The sequence below is a fragment of the Spodoptera frugiperda genome, chromosome 22, assembly GCF_023101765.2.
Source record: "Spodoptera frugiperda isolate SF20-4 chromosome 22, AGI-APGP_CSIRO_Sfru_2.0, whole genome shotgun sequence".
Taxonomy (NCBI): Eukaryota; Metazoa; Arthropoda; class Insecta; order Lepidoptera; family Noctuidae; genus Spodoptera; species Spodoptera frugiperda.
In genome coordinates this window covers 5,341,365-5,360,760 of record NC_064233.1, presented here as the reverse complement: position 1 = coordinate 5,360,760, position 19,396 = coordinate 5,341,365, and the positions used below count along the sequence as shown (strand labels likewise).

At 33.8% G+C, this 19,396-nt stretch overlaps 1 protein-coding gene across 8 annotated transcripts in view; it reads left to right on the top strand.

Moving 5' to 3' along the window:
* LOC118279840 (homeotic protein distal-less) overlaps positions 1-19,396 on the top strand; it is a 126,619-nt gene that overhangs the window by 31,150 nt on the left and 76,073 nt on the right. For all 8 annotated transcript variants that reach the window (XR_004784029.2, XR_004784027.2, XR_004784028.2 and 5 more), the window contains one exon: positions 8,561-8,748. Coding sequence is in view for 4 of the 8 variants with exons in the window: in XM_050702403.1 (XP_050558360.1) it covers positions 8,561-8,748 (188 nt within the window). In the remaining 4 variants the exon portion in view is untranslated. The remainder of the gene's footprint in view (positions 1-8,560; positions 8,749-19,396) is intronic.

Below are 19,396 nucleotides of genomic sequence, written 5' to 3'. Positions count from 1 at the left end.
TTGTTTAAAACGTTAAATATTTTTAATATTGGCATGATAATAACTTATGTAATAACTTAAGACAGAAGGTCCTTCAAGTAGACACTAAATAGATTAACCGACTTGGTATTACATGGATCTCACAACTTTTGACGGTAGAAAGACTGAGCTGCGAGACTTGGGTTTTTTACAGGATGTTTTTGATGGGATAAAATTAACGAATAAGAATTCAATTTAAACTCCGTTCCCTACAATATCACCGAAAACATCACATTCACTCGAAATTCGAATATAAAAATTCGAAATTCAAAATCTTGAAAAAAGAATTAAAAAGGTACAGTCATGTTAAAAAGCGCTTAACGTAACGTTCGTTCGGTCACACCCCCTGGTACGGCTCGAAGAGAGCTCTATTTCGTTCGTTTATTAAAATAATTTAAATGAAGGATTATACCTTTTATTCGTGGAAGAGGTGGGCAGAAATGAAGTAAACGTATTTTCAAACATAGGGCACAATTATAAAGACCATATAAAAAAATTAAAATAAAAAAATCGCTTTAGCTAAAAATTAAACCTGAGGCACCTTACTTCACAGACTAATTTACTCGTCTAATTTATTCTCCTGTAGTGGTAGGAGCGTGTCAAATATAAAAAAAATATGACATGACAAAAGTGTGTATTTCAAAAAAAGAATTGTCTGGTCTAAAAGTCGAATAAAATCTAAGATCTCCTACTTTACTACCAAAAAAAAAATTGAAAGAAACCTATAACCAACTTTCTCATCCCAAAAATAGAACTCAAAACTCCTAACTTCATCGTCATACAAGCAACAACTAACCACAGTAACCACCTACCAATTTCGTTAATACATCACACTTTATTATCTTCCACAAGATACAACGCTCGCGTGGCACTAGTATTTACAACGAAAACACTAATTTATTACATAATTACACCAATCCGTCACATGAGCAACGTTTTATTGTCAATTTGAAGGCAATTTGTTGATTTATTGCATTAAAAACAAACGATATAATTGTTTAGGATTATTAATGTAACTTGTCTTAACGTCGGAGCTGCGGACTACCTAGCGGGTTTACCGGGGCCTCGGTTCGAAAAGCAGGAGTAGGAACGGGGTTGTTTTTAGTCAGTAAGAGTCTGACACTCCCTCTCGCTTCGCCCAAGGCGTGAGAAGACATTTGATGATTATCCCTACTTAAAAAAATCGCTTACCGTAGAGATGTGCTATGTACATTTCTTCTCTTCTAATAATGTCTTCTGATTTATTTCGTTACGGAATCCAAGATAGTCATTCATGTCTCTGGGACACGTTGGATTCCAGTGTTTCGGTGTTTTCATGGTTGTATTTACTGTAGAACCTGGTGCACAGAAGTTGTGAGAGTTTTGGGAGGTTGTGGCGGACTTGTCCCATATAAAAAAAGCGAGCGTTGCTCATAATTATACAAATAAAAATAAGAGATTATTTTTTATTTATTTATTTATTTGATTCAGGCATCAAAGGCCCATAGAAAAATACTATACATAGATATTAATATGCACTTAGATAATACTTTGATGACAATACTATCTTCAAAAATTTACATAGCACGCAGACAAAAGGGTGTGTCCCACATAATGTTTCAGCCCATCCCCTAATGTACGTAGCGTGACGGTACCCCGGAACCTTTCTATCACACAACTGCTGATAGCCCCGAGACATACAGACATAATAACACACTGACTAGCTTTTAATTATTGCTTATAAACATCATTTTTATCAAAAAAATGTTTTGAAGGAATTCTTTTTCGCCTAGAGCGCAGCACGTGTGGTACAGTCGCCGTGTTAAGGTGTTGTTTATTTTGGAAAATTATATTTTTTTGTGGATTGACTATAAAATTTGTGTCACGTTAGTCGGTTTCGCATTCCGAAATTCGTAATTTGGATTAATTGGTGGACCGTGGATTGCACGGTTGGTGTGATGGTTGAGCAAACGGCTGCCGCGCAAAGTGTAGCGGGTTCGATCGATTTGATCCCTTATGATGCAGTCGTAACTTCTATGATGTTGTGAATACCTCTAGATGGTGTTGATCACCTACCATGAGGTGATCCATTATTCAATTTGCTCCCAATCCCATTAAAAAAACTATAAGTATCTGTTATAGTGTAAACTAATTGACATGGGTTTGCATAAAAAGTAACAATAAAATAAGGTAATATAGCGCATTTATGAATGAAATTCTATTCAAGCATCGACTCTTTATATTATTATATTTTATGAACAATTACTTTAGTTATAAATAAAGTGTTTACTATGAAATAATTATAACTTACTCACAAACTAATTACCCGATTCAAGTCTAAGTTAATTAACTATAAACTTGTGTTGCGTTCACACTTTAATAAAATACAAATTTTATTGTAAATCTTATATATTTGCTACTTATAAAAAAAACTTACGCTTTTGTTCTGGTGTTAAGTAGCAACTACTGAGCTCCACATAGTACTTCTATGTAGCTGGGTCTGCGGACAATCTAGCGGGTTATCGAGGCTTCGGCTCGAAGCGAAACGTAGGAACGGGGTGGTTTTTAGTCAGTAAGAGTCTGACACTCTCTCTCACCATCCCAGGCGAGAGAAGTCATATGGTCATTGAATCCTCGCTAAAAGAGAGAATATACTTCTAGACGCTTCTAGTGTTTCAAGTGTCCATGGGCGGCGGCGATTGCTTACCATCAGGTGAACCGTCTGATCGTTTACCGGCTTATATTATAAAAATGTCCTTATGCTTAAGCATCATACTTATAATCACGCAACCAAACACAAAATTAAAACAATAATATTATTTTGTCTCAAAAACACTTCACTTCACAACTGTTCCCGAAATGTAGATCTAAATAAGATTAGCCAGGAAAAGAACCTTAGGCTAAGCGGTCGACACACCCCTTGTTCTAACAGGAAAAAAATGTTTTTAGTTCTAGCTGTAGATAATGTGGTTTGTTTAGACAAAAAAAATATTTTAGAAAAGACATAAAATCAGTATGAAATTAGTCATTATCATTATAGATTAAAATGTCATAAATATAATCTTAATGCACACGTGTTAAAGAGCGATCCTCATTTTTTTTAAAGTCGGTTGATATACCTCTTAAGTCTGATAAATACTATGCTGAAAACCGCTTCAAAATCGGTTCAGCCAAACCCGAGATAATCGCACACAAATATACAGTGTCAGTTTATTGTCTATTCAAAGCTGAAGCAAATTAATAATCTTAAAAGTTTCATATTATAACAAAAAACTTAATACCTAGCCTGTCTAGTGCATGCAAAAAAACTGCAATAAAATGCGTTACAAATTGAATTTAACTTTAATTTCTAATTTGTATTTTAATTAACTAATTAATAAGCGATTGTTTTAACTAAAAACGCGTGTTAAAAGTATTAAAAATTCTCACTTTAAGCGTATAATGCACTTGGTTGAATAATTTAATTTTAAACTGTACATTATTTTTATATTGAACATTAGTGGAATAATGAAAAAAGCGGTCTGCTGCTTGATAGATATGTTTTTTTATTTTTTCAAAATAAAGTATATACGATAAATGACTGCTCGACTGCTCATTTGACAGAGCGCTGATAAACTAAGCTGAAGATTTTAATAATCATCCACATTAAGAAGCCACATTTCATCTAAGTCACTATCACACTTCAATAATATAACTGAGAAATTTTGTTTGTTTGGATGTTTGTCTGTCAATCACGGTGAAACCGACCATGATTTCTATGGGTTACTAATAATTTAAAACTTTGCTCCAGTCAAAGATTGAAAAATTACCAACAAGACAGTTAGCAATACAGTTAGGTAGGTATCAATAATATTTGACATTCACCAAATTAAGTTTAAATTAATACCCGGTGCTACGGACTACCTAGCAGGAAGCAGGAATAAGAACAGAGTGGTTTTTAGTCAGTAAGAATCTAACACTCCCTCTCGCCTCACCCAAGGTGGAAGAAGTCATTGGATGATTTTTCCTGCTTTATAAAAAAAAAGTTCTAATGAATACTTCATTTCATTACACCATAAAGTACAGTCAAGCACAGAATTAACTAAAAACTTTCGGTACCGCTATCAACCGCTTGTCTCTTGGTTTTTTTATTTTATTTTTATTTTAGTATCTGGCAAAGGGTTTTATTGTTTTTTAGCTGAGTACGTTTTACGTTCAGATTTTTCGGTAGGCGGGCTGTGGGCGGAGTAGGGTGAAACGTAACGTGTGTGGCTCTATTTGAAATATTATTATATTTTTTATTTAGTTGAGTAATTTTTGTGTGTAGATTTTTTTTTATATTAAGTATGTTGTTTTTCTATTTATTTTCGTTGTATGTTGTAAGTAAGGTGGTGTGAAAATATTTCGATTTTTTTAAACAATTTCTTTAGTTGTAATTTTAATTGGATTTTTAAAAAACTATAACTTTCATAATAAATGTTTACAATATCTTCAAATAATTGTAGGTGTGTTCATTAAATTTTTGGAAGCTATTTCGCAAATCCGATTAATGAATTTAATACCCAACTAAATCATCAATGTCGACTTAATTATGCTTTTCTATCTAATCTAAACTGAACACTTACATATTATCATTAAATTACTCAAAAAAAAACTAGAGTACCTACCCATTTCCCCAAACAACAATTTTACATGAATGCACTTCACAGAAAAACAATTCACAACCAAATTAAAAGCGACACATTAAAAAAAGCCAACTTATTACATCACTATTTATCGACAAGCCATCAGCACATCACTAGTGGCTAGAGGGTGTGTCCCAGCCCGAGGCATCGCATTGTTTCGACCGTATGTATGACTGACGCCGCTATACACATCCATACTCATACATACACATCCATACACATTTGTATGGGACCCATACAACCATGGGAATCTCCGGTACCTTTTTAACGAATGTTATGTGAAATTGTAGACATTTCATAAATCAGGCGGTTTATTAGTCTACTATCTTCGCCAGTGGTTTTGGCTGTAATAGGGTAGATAACTAATTTTTTATATTAATGTCCGTCTTGTAGATTATTTTACAAATATTAGACACGTATTTTTTATTTTCTTACCGAAACTAGTACTTTCGAAGATATTATATCGATTTGAAATATCACGTGACGTTACGTCTAGATACGTTTTATACGTAGAAATGACGTATTTGCTCCCAATCCTAAACTTTGATTCGATTCTTATATGACAAAATATAGAAAATACGTGTCTAAAAAAGCTTAAAAGGTCGGCAACGTACTTGTGACTTCCCTGGTGTTGCGGGTGTCCATGGGCGTCCCATGGGCATGGCGACGCGGTTGCTCGTTTGCCACATATTCCAAAAAAAAAATACAATAGTCTTAAGCGCTCCCATATGTAAGAAAATACCAACCCCCATATCGCTAATCATACGAGTAAAACCAGGGTATTTAACTAGTGCTTTATAAGTGGAAGTATTAATATCACGCCATTGATTTATGAGGTACGGCTGCGCAAACAGTTTTGCATATCTATCCAATCGCGACACCGCAAGCCTTCGGATTATTTGTAACGGAATTCTCAATTCGAAATTCATTTTCGTATTTAGAATTTTATTGTTATGTGTTTTTGTTTTTGAAATTTTAATGGCTACTAATTTAGTACAATTCGTTTTTTGTTTTCTGTAGTATTTTTAATGTTATGATTAGAAACGTTAACAAACCTTCTTTTAGGTCTACTATAACCTAGCTTTTTTTAAGGGGGGACAATCATCCATTGACTTCTCCTGCCCTGGGCGAGACGAGAGGGAGTATCAGACTCTTTCTGACTAAAAACCACCTCGTTCCAACTTTTGCCTTTCTAGCTGGAGCCCCCGGTAAACCCACTAGGTAATCCGCAGCTCCGGATCACTATAACCTAGTATGGATTCATAAAGACATAAAAATATATGCAGTAGTTTTTGAAGTAATCGTAAACAGGCATCGCTTATCTTATTTAAAAATTAGTATTCTACTCGACACGTCTGAAAAACGGTTAAAAATTAAAATATTCATTCATTTTGGATTGAAGGATGTATAACAGAATTCCATTACGCCAATAATCACGCGCGCATCTAAACAAAAAGAAAAAAACGACGATCTCGCGTTCGATTTTTAAAAAGCTCACCAAAAGAGCCGCGGACAATTCCAAATTCGAAAATTTTCCACGGCGCGCGTTCGGATACTGAATAAAAAAAAAGTTTTAAAAAGTGCGTTCGATTTAATATGCAGCGCTGAGAGTCATGCTCTCTTTAGTGCTGCGATAGTGATTGTTCTTACTCGATTTTTATTAGAAAAAAACATCGATTCTAATCGATTTTCCTATAAAGGTAGTTTTGCTTACGTTTCACGGAAATTGCACATAATGTTCTTGCCGTAAAGTGATTTAAACGTTATGCTTTTTAGCAATCGATAACAAGAGCCTATAAATAATTGAATTAATTTCTCTATGCCTCTTATTTTTAGTCTAAACACCCTAGATACTTAAACATAATTAACGACAAATATTTTACCAATTACACACAAAAAAATAAATCAATGAAATCGACTAAAAAATACCAAAACAATAAATCGACTACAAAAATCGACTACCCAATCCCAGCACTATCGAAAGCCTTACCAAAAAGCGTGGTGTTAGTCTTACGGCGATCCGATGTAGCGATATGAAGCCAGTAATTACAAGTTACAGTCTACTATAGCTATTATCAAGTAGCGAAATGCCTTTCATATATATTTTACAAAATGGATGGCCATGTTTCACAGCCTGTCTTGAGAAGTTGAATATTTATATTGTGGATTTATTGCGAAAAAGTATAAGGTGATTTATACGGAGTGAGTATTCGGAGTTTGAACGCAGTGGTGTGCGTTGTCCGTTCATGTTTGAATTTTTGTTTGTAAGTATTGTAGTGTAATGATTTTGTTTGATGTGATGGTGATGTAATAGGTTTTTGGATTTTGTGTGTGTTAGTTACCTGTTTTGTGAAGATTCTGTCTATGATGGGTAGGTAAAATTATTTGGCTTAAAGTTTAATGTTTTAGCTTTAAATTCTTGTTCAAATTAGTATTGGGTTTTTCAACAAAGCTTGCTAGCCGCTAGATTTTAAGAGAACATCGTAGTCTAGGTATAACTGAATTCCATGAGCATCTAGGGAATGTCAGACTCTTGCTGACTAAAAACCATCCCGTTCCGACTCCTGCTTTTTGAGCCAGAGCCCCAGTAAACCATTTGGAAGTCTGCAGCTCCGGAAAAAACTGTATCTAGCTAAGAAATTCTAAGTCTCATCTTTCTGTCTACTCCCTTAATGGACATCAGTCGGCACATGTGAGATCATAAAGTAACTATTAAATTCATGCTTTAGTACGAATGGGCCGGCTCAACCGGAGTGATACCACGGCCTCGCAGAAAATCGACGTGAAAGAACGCTTGCGTTTTGTTAGTGAGGTTAGAGGCCCTACTACCCCCTTTCCCAATCTTCCCAATCCCGATTCCCCAACAACCCTTAAATTTCTAACCCGCAAAAGGCCAGCAATTCACTTGTAACGTTTCTGGTGTTTCAAGTGTCCATGGGCGGCGGCGATCGCTTACCATCAGGCCATCCGTCTGTTCGTTTACCGTCTTATTCAACATTCATCAGTAAAATCTCAGTATCACTAACAAGCGTGAAGACAAAACTGGAATCGGATCTTAGGAAATATAATTAAATAGATTTCGGCGCCATTCTTTTTTAAAACTTGATTGATTTTTATTACGTACATCTTACTTCTTCGGTCTTTGATGTGACCGGGAAATTAACGGGTTGTTGGGTAGGTAGGGAGGTATAAATAAGATTCTATCACCTGCTTGCTTACGGTAAAATCTAGTAATAGGTACAGTAACTATGTAGTTACCTGTGTTTATATTCTTTCTGAATCAGTAATAGGGATGATGACGAGGTATGAAAATTTTAAATCTGTTTAGTCCGTCTGTTAGTTAGGTAAAGAAAGATTATTAGACACGTATTTTTTTGATTTTGTCATTTAAGATAACAATGCGTAGATAAAATGAATTTAAGTGTAGGAGTGGTAGCAAATACCGCAATATTTTAAATCAATATATTATTATCTTTGAAGGTATTTGTTTCCGTAAGAAAACTTCTCCCGCCTTGGGAGGCAAGAGGGAGTGTCAGACTCTTATTGACTAAAAAACACCCCGTTCCTACTCCTGCTTTTCAAACCCGAAGATGAAGATTCCCGGTAAACCCGCTAGGTAGTCCGAAGTTCCCGGTTACCTACACTACTAGAATTAAGATAGGTACCCTACACTAGTAGATTTAAGATGAGGTACCGTCGATTTACTTATTATTCTGTGCCGTCGAAGCATTTGTGCCATAAATCAAATTTCAACAAAACTGTCACTTCATTTATTTCTTTATATTTTTCTAACGACTGGCATGCCATATATACATTACTTGGCATAAAACTACAACTACAACATCCATTACCGAAATATTTTTTTCAAAAAAACTAACCAGATACTCTTTCTTCCACAGAAAAATGCGGCCTATCAGATGACCCGGGTCTTCGTGTAAATGGAAAAGGAAAGAAAATGAGGAAACCTCGCACGATATACTCTAGCCTTCAGCTTCAGCAGCTAAACAGGAGGTTTCAGAGGACCCAGTACCTCGCACTCCCTGAGAGGGCGGAGCTAGCCGCCAGTCTCGGCCTCACACAGACTCAGGTAAGTGGGTAAATCTAGATTTTTCTTTTTGTTTTAGTGATGTGTAAGGTCTTTAGTACATTGACATATCTAATATTTTTGATCGTGTTTTTATTAGGTTGTCATGTAATTTTTCAATGTTTTGGATAGGGTTTGGGTATAAGTTTTTAAACTGACATGGTCACTAACACTATCATTATATCTATGACACTATTGAGTTTCCGTTCATCCGTGGTCATTGCGCTTGCAACAGTGCCGAAATATCGGAATCTCGAAGACATAAATAAACATGGTAAATATTCCGTCTCAAGTTCTAATGATATTTTTTTGCGTATTTAAAGAGGATTCTTTTATGCAAATATTGTGATGATATTAAGTTCTAAAGTAAATGTGGTAGTTAAGACAGTTTCAAATTTTTTCGTCACATTACAACGTGTAAACGCTTAAATTTTAAATCGAACAACACTTTTAATGACACATATTTTTAAATACCCACTTTCAATTCCGAAGAAAAAAAAAAATATCTTCATTCATCTAAATATCGGTTGCAAACATCTATTACTGAAACAAAAACATTTTTTTACACGACAAAAAGAAAAAACTTTAAAAAAAATCCCCACACGTCGCCGGCATAGTAATTATGTCACACAAGTAGCAATTAAACATAGTGTGTACATTCAGTAGAATTTTTTTATCTAAAAATCTGTTTCCATCTAAAAATAAACCTTACACGCATTAGAATAGAATATAAAATGTCTGAACAACGTTTCCACCTTGTGTTCGTAACGTATAATTAAAAGACAAGGAGTTTTTTTTTTAATATCTGTCACAGATAACGCTCTGCTGCCTCTAAGTAGTAATTTCATTGTGAATAGTCTATGGTGTGTTTTTTTTTTATGAAATAAGTGCTTAGTGTATTTCTTTTTTTTTCTTTTTCAATCTAGTTTTATTTATTTTAGTTTTTGCGGTGAATTTTTTAAAAGTAGTTTGATATAAAGCCAGGTGTTTTATGTTTAGATGTTGATACACGCCCCTATTACGATAGATAAAAGTGCGTTTCTGGCAAAAAATAAATACATTTTGTTTATCTATAATATAAAAATAAGTCGAGTTTTCCTTCCTGACGCTATAACTCCAAAACGCATGAACCGATTTCCATGGTTTTACATTCGTTGGAAAGGTCTCAGGCTCCGTGAGGTTAATAGCATATACATATAAGAGAAAAGCAAGAAAACAGGGAAAATCATTGGTGGCGAAACGGAGTTCGCCGGGGTTTGCTAGTACATAATATAAAATGCTCTCTTAGTCACAATAATACGTCATATAATGTATTAAATAGACAATTAAAGGATCATAAAACGAATCCGATGATCAGTTTCACTTTCGAGAATGCCATCCGCGTAAAAAAGAGCACGCGAAAAAATCAGGAAAATATCAAGAGATAGGCATGATAACAGGGAAAAGTCATTGGTGGTGAAACGGAGTGCGCCGGGTTTGCTGATTTTCCGATATTGATTTTACATAGACATAATATGTTTAACGTAGATATAACGTGCGAGTAAATACTGGCCTATCTCTACCAGCGGGTAGAATTTACCCGCATATTTACCGAAAATGTTAATAATTAATATCCAGTAGTTATCTATTTTGAGTATTTATTTTAAAAAATCTCGCAGCTATTAACACGGCGCAGTAAGTTTTCAGCATGATAGCTATTTCACAACACATATTTAACCAAATTTCATACCCATCTTATAATAATAATTACAAATTACAATTCCAAAAAAGTACATTACACACCACACCAAGTGCAATCAAAACAACTATCATTAAAAAAAAAACCCTGCACCATAGACAAACGCATGCGTTCGGAAACCATATAGCGATTGGTTTCGTTCAGAAATTGATTCGTCATGTGTCACCGTACGAAATGAATAATCGAGGTTTGAGGCGGGACTGATGTAGACTGGTGTAGGCTGTAGACTGGGCGAGGTAACTGATGTTATGTTACCTATGTTATGTTATAGTAACATTGTTATGTTATATAAGGAGCTTTAAAAGTATCTGCCACGGCTTTAATGTGAGGCAATTGTAAATATATTGATTGTAAGTTTTTTTGTCATATCTACGTATGAGTTTATGAAAGAGCAATCTCTTTCACTGTCTCTGTTAAACAATTGCTATCAATTGTTCATTGGGCAACTAGCTGCCGTGCAACGAGTAGCGGGTCCGATTCCCGCACGGAGCAACTCTTTGTGTGATCTACAAATTGTTGTTCCGGATCTGAGTGTCATGTGTATGTGAACTTGTATGTTTTTTAAACGAACCCACGACACAGGAGAAATTCCTAGAGTGGAGGCAATGTTTAAAAAAATATAACAAACATTCAATTTGCATTACCAACGTACTATTATAATAGATTGCCTAGGTCATTTTAGTACCAAAAACATTATAAAATCTGACGTAAGCTCCAAGTTCCGGTTTCATATAAGTGACCCTGTATTCTCTATACATTCTTAAGTTAACTTTAACGGTATAAAAAGTTACATCCGAGTTAATTTTATTATAATTTAATATTTCTCAGTTATTGTCTGTGAGCCGCACTTTGATGAGCCCCGCGTCGATATAGGGCTGTGATTCGGTTATCGATAAATGTATCGATAATGTTTAGTCGATTATTTTCTGGTGTTAGAGATAGGTACAAGTTTTGATGTATGTTTGCTAAAATAGCTAAATCAATTTGGTTCAAATTTTGGCGTTGAAATAGATTGTAGTTTGCAATAGAATAGAATTAATAGAACAGATGTATTTATAAAAAGATATATATCTATTTTATAATGAAAAATCGATCGAATTGTCGATCATAGAAGAATTATTTTTACTATGTTAAACAAAACAATAGTCATCAATTTGTTTTTACTACAACAATAAATAACTCTCGTGATTCATAATTCGACAGCGATTTACATTTTAAATGAATTACATTTTATTTCATTTGATCCGGTTTATAATTTTAAACATTTATTCACATTTTTTACATATATAGTAATTATTTAAATTTTTTAATCGTTTTGTCTGTATTAATAGCTTAATAAAACATTTTGTATGCTACAATAATATAAAAGTATACATCTATAGTATATTTATGTTTATACATATAATTGTTCTAAATTATTAGATATTTAAATTTTTAAAACGTTTGTATGTTAATTGGTGGCCAAGGTAAGAGATATTCAAATTTAGTTCCTATGTTTTGGCTATTAAGTGTTTGTTTCTTGTAGAAGGTACCAAAGTAATAGACTATCAATAAATTATCAAGAACCTAGGACTGCTAAATCTGTAGCTAATGCCTTTATCTACGCTCTTGACAACCACGGTAAGAGTAGGGATGATGATAAAGCTTTTTACTCTTCGTTATCACATGGTTGTCTGTCAGTTATTCTTTAATAACAATTAAATTTCACACAACAATAATGCATCAAATTTTCAAATCTATTCGATCGATTTTATCGATAGAATCGGCTCTGAGATCTCTTTTTATCGACAAAATCGGCATATCGATACGATTCCTCGTCCCAACCCTAAACCTCAACCCATTCGATTCGATTCCACATTAAAACAAAAAAGGCGGAATTGAACTCCGTACTATTCCGGTCTTTACAATAAAAACTATACAATCTAATCTCAGATTGCATTACTTAGAACATAATTAACGATAGACATTGTATTTTCGACCTTATACACGTGAAAATAGAGGTGTTTAATGGTGGTTAGTTTGTAATTTTTTTGTCAATGATAGTAATTTATAACATTTGTCTTTATGTCTGTTTAGGTCTATTGTTTATGAGGTTTGCACTTTTCCAATTATCACATGGTGGTTCTAACTAGACTTCTTTTTTAGTAGTTTTTAAAGATTAAACGATTTTAGACTGTATAGTTAGAGAAATGAATGGATATAATGCAAAATTCCCATTATTTGCGTGATCCACAAATTGTTGTTTCGGGTTTGAGTGAGATGTGATACAGGAGAAAATTCTAGTATGGAGACGAGTTCTATAAAACAAGTTAAATCATATGTAAAATACAAAAAAACACACATCGCTTTTTTAAAACAATGAAAAAAAAGAAAAAAAAATCTACACGCTAAATCAACAAATGACATAATATTTCATAAAAAAATGTCCCAAGTTTGTGGTGAAATGGGACCAGTTCAGCATTTGCAAGTCAAGATCAGTTTTTTTTCTAAATTAAATAAAATCTCGCACAAATAAAAAAAAATACAAGAAAAGTACTTCTAAGAGTTCTAGAATATTACGTAACATTTTAAACCCGTACGTTAAGGAGAAACGATGTTTTTAATTGCACTTATGCAATAGGATTAAGCTTATAAGGTCACACTTTTTATCGATTACATTGTGTTCGCTCGGAATCGAGTAAAAAATCGAGAAAAAAATTATTTCATGATTGATTGGAGCTCAGTTGGTGATGCATTTTTTTTACTTTTAAATAACTTACGGCGCTTTAAAAGGGTAACCTGTTACAACGTGTAGTCTTGAAGTTTTATTTTAAATGACGTTTTGCAATGAAAGTATCGATATTTCTTATGGCTAAATATGAGAGGTACAACACTAGAATTTATTTCGGTAACTAAGCACCTTTTATTTTTCATAAAAATTAAGCAGTGCAGATATTAAATCTGTTAACATTTTGCCAGTTATGAGTCCTATATACATAATAATAAGAGCTAAGTACATTTAAACTGACCAGTAAGAATATCAGTATTTAAATGAAAGTTAAACCTAATAAAACTAATTCTGACCCGGAACACAAATCCGTTGCGTCTTATTAGGCAGTCGCTATTTATAATCTGACTGAGTCTTACAGAGATTTGTGTTCAAGTAACAAAATCTACACCTTTTATATTAGTCTAATCGCGTGCAAGAAAAAATATATAAAGAGTTCTTAGGCAAAAAGCATTACAAAACAAAACATTACAATGTGGGACACCTTAACTAAAAATTACACAATACTACGTTTTACTCAATAAACTAAAGATGCGTACAATTTTGTAATGAGCGTAACATCGATTCTCATGTCTGAACATAATTCTCAACGGTTTTATCGATTAATTGTAATGAAACGCACTAATCGACTATTTCGGGAACCGATGAAGGCGCTGCACTAATGTTGTGGTTAAAAAAGTTAGAGATGTCAAAATGAAAATCGCGCCAATTTTTGACAGATGATAAAATACGTCATGTCAAAATAAAAGTGTGATTTTGTTAATATTTTTTTACTATTTACAGTTTTATCCGTTAAATCGATGTCTTAAAAACAGTTATTTCACAATTCTTTCTCTCATACAAACATTATTAGATTTCTCATCTAACAGAAAAACCATAAACAACACGGAAATTAAAGAAAATAAGGCGTCGCACACACTGTGCAGTACGACTGACGGGCCGACTGACGTAAAAAATCCCATTTGATCACAACGCGTCAAACTAAATTATGATTGATGGCATCAGTTAATTCGTTACCTCAGTTCTGTGACGAATTCACAAACTCAGTCGTATTGCAGTATTTCTTATACTTACATATAAAATATACCTTTTTATTATTGTAATTATTTAAAGTTTCTATTGAAGACGTTTTTTGTTGCGTTAGGTTGGTATCATGGCGTGGTTTTTCCGAATTAAAATTTGATACGGTTTCGGATGTGCTATATTTTTTGTTGATGTGATGAGAAGGTTATGTTATTGTGATTTTTGTTATTGAATTCATATGCAAATGTGTTTTATTGAAGGATTGGTTGAAAAACGTTGTGAGAGAAGTTATATTCAACTTAATTTTCAAACAGAAAGAGTTTAATTTTGCGTTTTAATAAATTATATCCTTTATATTTTCCTAGTTTGTGGTGTTATACTAAAATAATTGTTGTGACACTTCGACCTAACGTTTCTGCCAATCAGAAAATTCAATTTAAACCATTATTTAATTTTAAAGTCACAACTAAAGGTGTGATAATTATTTTAATTATTGGCTATTAAAACATAAGCGGGCGATTATCGCTTTACGATAGGCAATAGATCTTTTATTTTTATAGTGGAATATAGAAATTACGCCATTCTTTCCCTATGACTAATTTTATTTAAGAAAATCGTAATGTAATATATTTTTTAAAATAATAACCGTTGCGGTTAACTGTCAAATTTGAAATCGGAACGTCAATTATATTTAAAAATATAAAAATTTTTCTTTTTTATTTTCCTCAACACGTGAACTCATTCCTTTCGGCCAGCCACTTCTTAAGAATTCTATTTACAAAAATACATAACGTATCTAAGAAGTTGTCGAGTCACTATCTCAAACGTTAAGAACGATGACTTACGCATTTCATGTACCACCTCTGATTGGCTGTCAAAGTCGACCCGACGACCAATAGCGGCTCGTCAAATGTCATGACTGTGCGGTTTAAGAACAATTGTTCGAAAAAAGAACGTGCTTCCGTTAAAGTGGCAAGGCTTCTGGTTTTTTTTTTTCAACTTGTCTATAAGAACCTTTTGTCTGTGGCCGAAAGATAGTGTTTCTTTTGTTGTCTATGCTATAATAAATATATAGGAGTAGTATTTGATTGGTATTGTTTTAAAATGTGAACGGTATTGAGTATTTTTTGTGTGACGCCATTAAAATTAACTCCTATCTATACTAACTTTATAATTAAATAATAGAATTGCGCTATACCGTTGCGTTTTTTTACGCCATTAAGTTGGCAAACAGTCTATTTTTTTATTGGAGACGGAACTTGGATATAGGCGGTTAAAAAAAGAATTGAAATTCTTGATCGATTTTTTTTTCAATTAAGCTAGTGCGTAAGCGCTTTCATGAAGACTAGTGACTAGTTGCTACAGAAAATGTTAAAATTCAACTTGGAACGTCGCTTAGTATGTGAATCAGTATTTATAGATTTCAGTAAGATTAAGGTTTAACAGAGAGTGCTTTTCTTAATGTTTAATGAATTTGCTATAAGCTGACACATTTCGTAAAAAATCGACATCAAATTGGGCAGTCAAAAATAATTAATTCGACTTTTCAATACAAAAATAATCACACTTTTATTCAAGATTAGATGATCTACTTAATATCCGTATTTACTAAAAATAAGTCTGGTACACTATTTCATACCAAATTCATAGAAAAACGTATTGAATTTGACTAGTAGAAAACTAATCTATAATTCTTAGTTACACTAACATCAACTGACATTGCGAAACACACCTTAAAAGTTCTAAACCAACAATGACAGATGTCACATGTCACTAGCTCATTGTTCATGGCATCTAGTTTTCAAAATGGCGGCTGCTAAACAAACGTCACTCATCGTATCTTTATTTAAAACAATTAAAACGACATAGCATCTATTGCTACCAATTGCCGTCAATTGCTAAACGATTTTCCAATTTATTTAATTGTTGTTCTGTTAGTTTTTTTAAGTTTTACTGCCCTATATTTTAGTTTGACAAACGAGGTTGGTGGCATAAATTTTAATTCTGAGAGTTTTTTTTTTATTAGGATAGATAGTGTGTTGACTTAAAACAATAGGAGTGCATGGTTAGTCGTGTGTTCAATAGTTGGGTATTTGAATGCTGCGTTTTGTGTTCGATTGCTACACGGAAAATAATTCTTTATTCTATATGTAATCTGAACTTATAAGCTGCAGAATTATTTCTTTGGATCTTCCAATTAAATAACCATTTTTGTGTTGGATACAAGTGACCATTTATTGATTATTATATAGACTATAAAACAATAACCTTTCTCAATAAATACACTACCCAACACAAAAGCAAACATTAAAATCGAACCAGTAGTTTTGGAGATTAGCGTGTTCAAACAAACGCTTCAGCTTTATATATTAATATAGATAAGTTTTTTCTCCACAATTTCTATGAATCAGTCCATTGTGTGCACAACCATGAAAGTTAAAGAAATCCGGGTGCTATCAGTAGTTTTATCGGCAGGTTCGCATCTCCGTTATCTATGGATCTTGCCAGTATCTTAGTCGGCGACTTACTTTCGGTTTTACTTGAAGTTTCGTTTCCTGTATGTTGGTAATACTGAATGATTTGTTTTTATTTTTGTGTGTGTGTATGAGAATGATTTATGTGGCCAGCTTAATTAGGCATGATATCACACATTTTAATAGGTACCCAAAGGGGTAGCCGAGGTTGCGCATTGTAACATACACTTTTCATCAGTTTGAAAGAAAAAAGAAAGAAAAACTGTTTATTTGCACTGATTACAAAAGTGATTATAGTTTCAGACTTTGTGTTTCTTACTGAGAACAGAAAACCAAAATAGATAATCCTAATAACATTATTCGTCCCGCAAATTGAACTTGAAACCCACCTTGCTTAGAAGATTCACTCGTTAAGTACTACTATATCCGGAGCTGCGGACTACCTAGCGGGTTTACTGGGGCTCCGGCTTGACAAGCGGGAGTGAGAACGGGGTGGTTTTTAGTCAGTAAGACTCTAACACTCACTCTCGCTTCGAACTTCGCGATTTTCCGCCCCTTAAAAAAAGTACTATTAGATCAACGTAGCATAATCTTAAGTTATTCCAGATCAAAACATGTAATATAAAAAACCATTAAACATAACCATTTTTAAAGCAAACCCACGCTCTAAAACTAGCACACTACAATCACAGATCTCAGTAGGAAATTGAAATAAAAGAACATTATAATGAAAAATTATTAAAATATAAAATCTGAATATAATATAAGATTTTATTATGATTACTTATGACGGCCAAGTGTAGGGAGGGTTAAATAATAAAACAACGAGCTAGCTAACCAACGGGAGCGCTTGTGTAAACACGTCGTAATGTTGTGAAGAAAAGTGCTTTGGTCTGTGTGAGAGTTTTGAGTTTAACGCCATCTAGCGGTGTGGTTTGAAGTAGTTAGTTTTAATTGGGGGTTTGACGTCATATAGGATACAGGTGGTAGAGGGGTTAGGTGTTAACAAAATGGTGTAATAATTTTATAATAAATATCGTGAGACATACTAAATTAGGTACAAATTATGGTGTACTAACGTAGATATTTGGAGAAAAAGCTCTACTAGTTTCGAGTCTCAGAGGGAGACTTTATAATGGGCAGCGCGCGTGTAGAGTAGGCTTCTGCGACGACGTGGCGTCTAAAATGTTGTTAGATGTTTAAAACATAACGGGTGTCCCAATAAGAACGCAAGATTTAAATTTGGCGGCATTCGAAGTATCATTGTTTGACATTTGAACACGTGTTATTTTTTGTTAGTATAAGGTACGAGGTTAGTAAAAATGGAGTGCTACACGATTAAAAACGAGCAGGTCAAGCGCAAATAGTCAATCATGGTGTTCGGTATCGTAAAATGATAACCAATCTTTTCGTACCTCGAATTGAAAAAATGGATTTGGAAGGCAGGTGGTTTCCACAAGATGGCTTCACATGTCATACAACCAGAGAAACAATTGAATTGCTGCATCAGTCATGTCCCGGTCGTGTTATTTCACGTTTTGGAGACCAGAATTGGCCGCCTAGATCATGTGATTTATCACCATTAGACTTTTTTCTTTGGGGTTTCTTAAAGTCGATGGTTTATGCGAATAAGCCGACGACGACTCAAGCCTTAAAAAGGAAATTGGACGCTGTATTAAAGAAATACCGCAGCATTTATGCAAAACGGTCATTGAAAATTTCATTGAAAGATCGCGTATGTTTCAGCAAACCAGCGGCAGCCATCTGCCCGATGTATTGTTCCATAGATAACCTCATCCTCTCTACTTTACGAAATTATAAAGCTTTCACGATTTTTTTAAAAATATCTGCGTTTTATTTCAAATTTAAATCTTGCGTTCTTGTTGGGACACCCTTTACTTTCCTACACCTAAGTTTACCTCTATCCAGCATTATAGGGAACAACGGACGCGAAAAACTAATAAATGATAAAAAAACCTAATATCACACCTTTTAATCTTCAAAACACCCAAATAACACCCATCTTCCACTAATTATTTTACAATTCCCGCATAATAAATGCCATATACATGTGCCTATTTTCATACACAAAACAGACTTCCAAACTCCAAAATACGTGCTAATTCAAAAAACTACATAAAGTAAAACAAAAAAGAAAATTACCACATAACACTTTTCTCCTCACAATTACACGATCTCGTCAGTTTAGTAGTAAAACGTTAACGAGTGGCCGGCAGGTGGCGCCTGCCTATATTAATATATCATAGTACATACACAACTAGTCTGCGCTCCCGGAGTTACTCGCTATAAATTACATTTCATTCACATGACAATTATCTGTCAAAATGTTTATTACTTACAAAGATTAGATAAAGAATAGTCGTGTTGGGGTGGTTTACGATGCCCGCTTCTCATGCTTGAGAGCGCGTGTTCGAAACCTAACAACGACAAGTACCAATGTGACTTTTTCCGAGTTATATGTACTTTCTAAGATTATTAAATAATAATAATAATTAGCCCCCCAAATCCAACCATACGTCCGAATCGACCATCAGATTCACGTGGGGGGCGGACACGCGATTGATATATTACTGGCGCGGCCAACATGGCAATGGAAACCCATACACTATGGAGACTCGTTTAAAGAGA